The sequence below is a fragment of the Rhagoletis zephyria genome, unplaced genomic scaffold (assembly GCF_001687245.7).
Source record: "Rhagoletis zephyria isolate East Lansing unplaced genomic scaffold, Rhagoletis_zephyria_1.1 Rzeph_scaffold_00631, whole genome shotgun sequence".
Taxonomy (NCBI): domain Eukaryota; kingdom Metazoa; phylum Arthropoda; class Insecta; order Diptera; family Tephritidae; genus Rhagoletis; species Rhagoletis zephyria.
Window position 1 is genome coordinate 29,992 of NW_016157715.1, and position 7,510 is coordinate 37,501.

General features: G+C 35.2%; 1 protein-coding gene across 1 annotated transcript; it reads left to right on the top strand.

Moving 5' to 3' along the window:
- The first annotated feature begins 345 nt into the window (after positions 1-345).
- Positions 346-7,510, top strand: LOC108360806 (uncharacterized histidine-rich protein DDB_G0274557-like). Its single transcript, XM_017613247.1, has 3 exons — positions 346-439; positions 4,004-4,071; positions 7,151-7,510. The coding sequence occupies exons 1-3, from the start codon at positions 419-421 to the stop codon at positions 7,392-7,394; spliced, it is 333 nt and encodes a 110-aa protein (XP_017468736.1). The 5' UTR covers positions 346-418; the 3' UTR covers positions 7,395-7,510.

The window sequence follows — 7,510 nt, forward strand, 5'->3', positions numbered from 1 at the left end:
TAGTAGAGACCAACAAGCTAAGCGCTGACAGCAGCTGCTACCAACATACACACATACATATGTACATTAGCACAACGAACAAATTAAAGTCGGCTGGGGCGGAAAAAAAGAGAAAAAAATTTAAGAATTGCAGTCACTAATAATAATAGCCACCACTGTCGTTGCCTCTGCCTCTGCATTTGCGGCAGTTTTATACAGCACATACACATGCACGAGCAGACATATTTGTACGTTTGTGGATCGGTATGTTTTTTTTTCGACAGCGGTGCGCATGCGCGCAACATATAAAAACATCACAGCCCCACTGCTCGGTTATCAGTTCATTTTAGTCGCTGTACACTTTACAACGCCGGTTACAGGTTACTGGATCTTACAACTTTACAACCAAAACGCTTTTGTCGCTTATCGCAGCCCCAATATGACCGCCCTCAAAGTTTTAGTAAGTGCACTTATAAAATTCGCAGTGTCTGCATTACAACATAGTGGTTTGTTTGTTTACATACATAAAGTGGCCTGTGGCAAGGAATTAGAGGAGCCGTAAATTTTGTATAGACAAATGTGTCTTGTGAACCATTCATTTATTGTGCAATCGATGAAAGGAATTTGAAAGTGGATATTTGTATTATTTTTTAAAGTGATTTGGAAAAAACCCAGAGGCATTATGTGTACGAAATAGATAAATGAAAACATTTGTGTATAGGTATACATACATACATACATATATACCTAGTATGCTGTATATGACGAAAGTGGATTGGCTCAACTTTGAAGTGAAGAAATAGGTTAATCGCTTACCCAGAAGCAACTGGGATTTTTATGAGAAGTGAAGTGTTGGAAATTGGAACAATTTACTGAAGAAGATGACAAAATTTAAAGGAAAATGCGGATTTTTATACCATTAATCCATTTAAAAGTTTCTCTTAAGAGCAAAATGTTGCTTTAATGTGGAAATTACATATTTTCTAAAGAAAGATGGAAGAAATTTTATGATAAATACTATAAATGTACTATGTATGTTTTCGCACTAATTGCTATTTTTTTTTTTTAATAATATGGTCACCAATAATAAAGTAAAATGTATTCAAAATTAAGTGTCATTAGGGCCTTTCGCATTTGATGGGGAGGAATTTTCTCATCAACTGTATAACAATTGAAAACTCTAACGAAAAATTCTAAAACAACTTAAAGTGTACTTAAGCTAGAACTCCACATCAAGCATTCAGCACTTTATTCAGCTACAAACTGTATGTGTCAGCGTGGGCACCTAAATCCGAAATATCAGAAAACTTTAGTTAGTTAAGCATTTGTGTGTAGCAGGTTGTAGGGACACTGCGACCTAGAAGATCTTTTGATGAATTTTCTCACCCTCACAGCCCTCCCACTTGCTAAAATTATCTTTGTAGACGATTTCTTTTTACTTAAGAAACCTATTATAGACGAATTAAAATACGTTGATCCTATGTATGTCTCGTACTCAAAGCAAAGACGGCATTGAAGCTGATTAACTATCGAGCAAGCAAAAGCATAATCCAAGAGCCTGACCAATCTAAGGCTCCATACAGATCCTCACGTTCCTACGAGCGCAGATGCTGTACTCCTTTTCTATTTTAAGTTTTATTTTATCAACTCTTCGGTGTTATCTTAAGGAAATTTTTATTTTTCGTCGAATTAAATATTTACAATTTAACATAAGACACCAGAGCTATCAGGGACCGAAAACAACATATCTTTATTTTCGAAGATTTATATTCTCCATATTATATACATACAATACAATCTTTACTTTGAGATATTTATTTTTTCACTCAAGACGGATTGTTATTTTGGATTTAATTTCCTCCATTTCTGATTATAACTGCAAGGACAGTAATCGTTATGTTTAGAGCTTGGATTTTTATGCTAAAAAATAAGCCTAAAAATAGTACGCACCTTCAAAACCATAACAACAATAGAAGGATCGTACATACATATTTTTAAGATAATTAAAAAAACATAATTTAATAATTAAAATTTAATTTATATTTATCGATCCAAGATGCTCCCTGGGTCTGAAATTTCTATACGGATTAATCGAATATCTGATTGAAAAATGCGAATAATAGAATACTAACCGGATGTCCGGATATCCGGATTAGAAAAGAGAATGGATACTAAACGGATTTCATCCGTATACGAATAACCGGACGGATATACACCTCTTTCTGCATCGCAAGTATGAGTAAGTTGACAGCTCTGGTTAACCCTTCCTTGCGACCCTAAACTAAAAAGGCCTGTCTGTAGCTCACAAGAAAAACTAAAAATTCAATAAAATTACGCACAAGAAATGTAAAAGATATTTTCTTCTATCAAAATTTCTTAAAAAAGTATGCAGCTCTTAAGAAAAAAATGCTCGTATATTTATTTCTTCAAGAAAATTTGCAGCAACCGCAAAGTACTTTTCCTAGAAACAAAAATAATGGAAAACATTTATTGTGGCTCAGAAATCAATCTAGCTTTTTGTGAATGCATTTATATATGGTTGGCCTTGTGTGCATTAGAATCGCCCCAATATGAGAAATAAGCTGATAAAGATAACTATTCATTCAAAAGTCCATCTCGTCACGTAAGATGAATTTTCTATAAACATTTGGGCCCTCTTCCAATAGTTTCCGAACCCAGTCAGTAGACAAATGGTGTTGCCCATGTTTATTATCTTTGAGCTTCTGAGGAGGTTATACATTGGACGCCAGTTCCTTTGACCGAACCGGTCGATAAGATGTTGAAAACAAGCCGAGACTAAGATACCCAGAAACTATGCGAACACATTTGTCTATCTTCCAGGCACATTTGTCTATCTTCCAGGTACAGCAAACTTCTATGTACACCAAGCGGAAATATCGAAACCGGAACATTACAATCTTGATCTAGTTGAGCTGTGATTAAGGCGATCAAATCTAAAGTGCGACTTAATAAGCTAAACATTCTCGGTCTAGCCAATAATGCTTGAGTTCTCCGGGTACTGGGTCCTATTGACAGTGAAAGAAAACTCTCTCTATCGACACAGAAGCTTTTTACGGCGTAGGACGGGGGACACTATCTATTGCCATGTATGGGCATAAGCTTATCGGCGCGCAAATTCTGGTAGGATATCAAAAGCAATAAGCGCTTAAGTGAAAAACCTGAATTCGACAGAAAAAACGTTTTAAACATTTTTATTGCAATGGTAGCCTTATAAGGAAACGAAAATATGTCCATTTATAATTTTTTAAATATTCAATTGTTTCTTAAGTCGACTTAAGTACTTATGGCTTTATGGATTTAGATATCTATTAAGTAAATTTCTTACTCTAAAATTTAGGTGGCAACCCTATTCGGAAATACGCTCGATTGAATAGTACATATTTTGAGCGTACATGTACTGTGTACACATAAAAAATGCTGATTGAAATTAACAAAATAAAAAATTTTAATTAATAGCAGCGTGGCAAGCCTGATCGAAAATATTTTCGGACCAAAGTTCTCAACAATACCTTTCATTTGATATCCATACTGCGATGGTTTAGATAAATTTTGTAGAATCGAAAATAAGTGGCAACCCTAGACTATTATCCTAAGAGATAACATTTTGTATATAGGGAAAGCATTGTTTAAGAACCTTCTCTTGGTACGCATGAATAGTAAAATTTAACTTTTTTTCTAAACAAAAAATTAAATAAATTTGCGATTAAAAATAGGTGGCAACCTTATAAAAAATATTTTTGAATTAGAAATCATTAAAATACCTTTCATTTGGTACCAATATTATGATGCTTTAATTAATTTGTAACTAATTTCGGATAGGTGGCAACCTTATACGAGCCTTCTTGGAGATAATGCCTAATCAAATAACTTTAAAATCCAAAACAGTATCGGTGTACAAAATTTGATCAAAATCGTTAGAGCCATTTTCGAGAACCCTATGGATATATATGTATATATACAATAATTGATCGTTTAATGTAATACGATTTTCTTCTTCTTCCAGGTGATCTTCAGTGCCCTCCTAGCGCTGGCCTATTCATCACCACATCCCGGCTTCTTTGGTAGCAAACAGTGAGTACATGTAATATAAATATATATTTACAACAACACAACATATAAGTGCTTACTATATAAAATGGATTTATTAAACAACTACATATATATGTATGTATATTTATTCAAGGCAGCGCTTAAAAAATTACATTTATTGCGTTTTAATTGGCTAAAGCTTTGTTTTATAATTTTTCCTATGATTTAACAAACTGGCCAACAACCTGAACTTACTACCACTTCACAATGTCAGCTAATCGCAACGAATGGTCTCGATTGATTTTCGATTTTTTCCCCCATTTCTATAAAAAAAAAACAAAATGTATGCACCAAAGAGTCAATCGGCGCAAAAGACAAAACGACGACAACTAGCATGCACAGGAATTTCTTGGATGCACTTTGTTGTTGTTGATTACTAACTGCTACCGGTGCTGCGAAAAAAAAAATATACATAATTAGCTGTGATAAGCATAAATTATCGATAGATGGCGTACATTGGTCTTCTGCCAAATGATTTAAACGCAGGCGCGCATACTCGTCTAAACACATGTGTGCGGCAAATGTGCCGAGACAGGTATATACAGACCGTCAGTCAGGTAGTCAAGTACATACTTGTGGTACAGGCCAAACCGCGTCTAATGTTGCGCATGCGTAACTCTCAGTCTTGTGTAAATTGTCAACTTTATTGTTGTGTTATAATAATGTGGCACTTACTCAATTGCCATTGTGAATGCGGCAACAGACAAACTAACTGCGGAATAATTTAACAGTTTTCACTTTTTATTTGTTTCCAATTTGATTGTGTGTAATGAATGTATTGTTTTACCAATTACGTAGGTATAATTTTTACCAGAAAACTTGTAATAATATCGACTGATTCTTGAAATAAATAGAGAAAGAAGCATTTATTTAAAAAAAGTAATTGAAAGAAATGGATCAATTAGCTATCAGAACGCTACACTTTAATTGTATGTTCTCACCATAGCAGGCTCGTAAGGCCACTTGTAGGTTTAAACAATGGTTCGGTGTGGAGTAAGGCGGAAATTGCTGGAGGCAGTGATCTAAAAGTTCTTTTCAATGTCACAGGTTAGTATGCCACCATTGTCTTTCCTGAAGAGATACTACAATGTTGAGTTCCCAGAGGCTGGAACTTTACTGATGGCTCCAAAACAGGCCCAGAGTACAGGGTCCATATTCACTTCTTTCTTCAAGAATGTGCCTGGTATTTTAAGCCGAATTGTTTGCAATCCTCAAGGTGAAGAACTATGAGGTGGGTAATAGGTGGAGAGGTGGTAGTTTACATATCCCCAGTAACCAGGCTTGCAACTACTTCCAAACTAGTTTGGCAATACAAGTCTGTGCTAAATTATGTTGGGAAACATAACGAACTTGCTTTTATTTTGGGTGCCAAGTACCTAGTCTGTGAATTTAGCTAGAGAGGGTTTAGACCAGGTATTCATTGATTCGAATGCGCTGACTGTTTATATGATGACAAGAAATAATTTTTCTTTCGGACATTCGCCTTTCCTCCACCGGTATCGACCTTTTCTAGGTTTCGACCTTCTCTATAGGGACTTGGTTTTGCCAATGTTTTGAGGGGAATTCTTACCCCCAAAGATCAAAATTCCGAAGCTATCACTCTGCCTGGCTACTTATTGTACAGTTTTAAATACTTGTCAACTTTTTACCATTCGCATTTTTTATCCATTTTATCCATCTTTCTAAGACAAAAGATTATATCTGTTTGTCTACGCCACTTCTTAAATTAACAAAAATGTGTGTCCAGTTTTTAGATTATCAGGTTCTGTTTAGTTTAAAATGACCGGAATTGTGTGCCTCCCTTCAACTTCAATTCCCGTACATTCATTCATTGGAAAAAGTTAAGAAAGTGGTCATTGGTAGCAGTCTACCCACGCAGGGATCCGTGTTAACAATAATAAGACCAAAATTTCCAAGAATACTAGAACTCCAGATCCTGAGCCTATTAAGTAGCGCCCGCCTCCAAGTGTACGCAGTTCTTACCGTTGCAGCCTTGCCTACTATGTCAACGGACAGTATGTTAAGCATGCCGTTAAGTGCGAGAGTGGGAGTGGTCCCAAGTTATCCATTAATTTCGGTAACGGAGGCCTGCTGCACCCGTACCAGCTTTCTCTCCTTAAAAAAAAAAAAAAAAATATTCTGTTTTTACTTTAAATGGTTTATAAACAGTAAAACCTGCTTAAACCGAAAGATAGCATTTTTGGTTGAAGTAATTAGGAGAGTTTTACTGTACATTCGTTTTTCTTTTTGCACGTCCCTACAAATAGCTGAGAGAAAGGAGCATTACTATTAAAACCAGTGGCCGTAACGGTTATGATCTTTATAATAAAGACCATAATTTATCCGTTTTTCCGATCAAGTTTAACCGGTCCTTTATGATTTCTAATTTTAATTTTTTTCGATAAATTTTTGATAGTTATTTTCAAATCCAATTTTTTGGACAAAGATTCCAAAAAGGTCATAACAACATAGTCTTCATTACAACGGTTAAAAATTCTCAAAAAAAATCCAAAATAACGATTATTTTTTATCGAAAAATAAAAATCACAAAAAAAACTTTGCAATGATCTTAAAATAAAAAACACGGTTCAACAATTTTTTTTTTTAATTTTCACTAATATCTAATGAACTCATCGACATGACGTAGAATCCATCCAACGAATTGGGTTTTCATTAATACGTGGTGCTTTTCTTCGGAAAATCTACATCCTAACTCTATTTAAATTTTTTTTTTTGAAATTTGCCATTTTTCGTCATTTCAGTCAGGTTTTTTCTCAAAAACTGGACGTGCTTGAAAAATTTTGTAAATGCACTTCAAATCGGCACCAAAAAATCTAAAAAAATAGGTTGGTTCCATTTTTAAGATAAAATAAAAACAAATTTTGTTGAACTGTGTAATTAAAACACTTCATCAGATAATCAAACTAAAAAAGTTGAATTGTTTTTTTTTTTTTGCTGACTCCTTGCAAGCTTTGACTTATTTTTGCATATATCCTTCTTTTGCATTAATTGCCTATTGCTCACTAATCGACTCTCTTCCCCTCCCCCCCTTACCTTACAGCGAACACCACACCATCCATGTACCCTACAAGGTGCACACCATTCACCATCATCACATCAAGAAGGTGCCCGTCGTCAAAGAGGTCATTAAGGAGGTGGAAGTGATCAAGCATGTACCAATCTATAAGGAAGTGCATGTGCCAGTGATTAAGGAAGTGCACGTGCCAGTGCATGTACATCACGAGCAGGAACATCATCACATTGAGGAAGATCATCATGATTACCACAAGGGCGGCTGGTATTAAGTAGAGGGGGGAGTTGGGCGCTCACCCACAGCGAGGGGCGTATTGCCAGTGGCAATGCTCTAGTTACACTTTTAGTTATATGTTATGTTAATGCATACATACATACATACATAAAT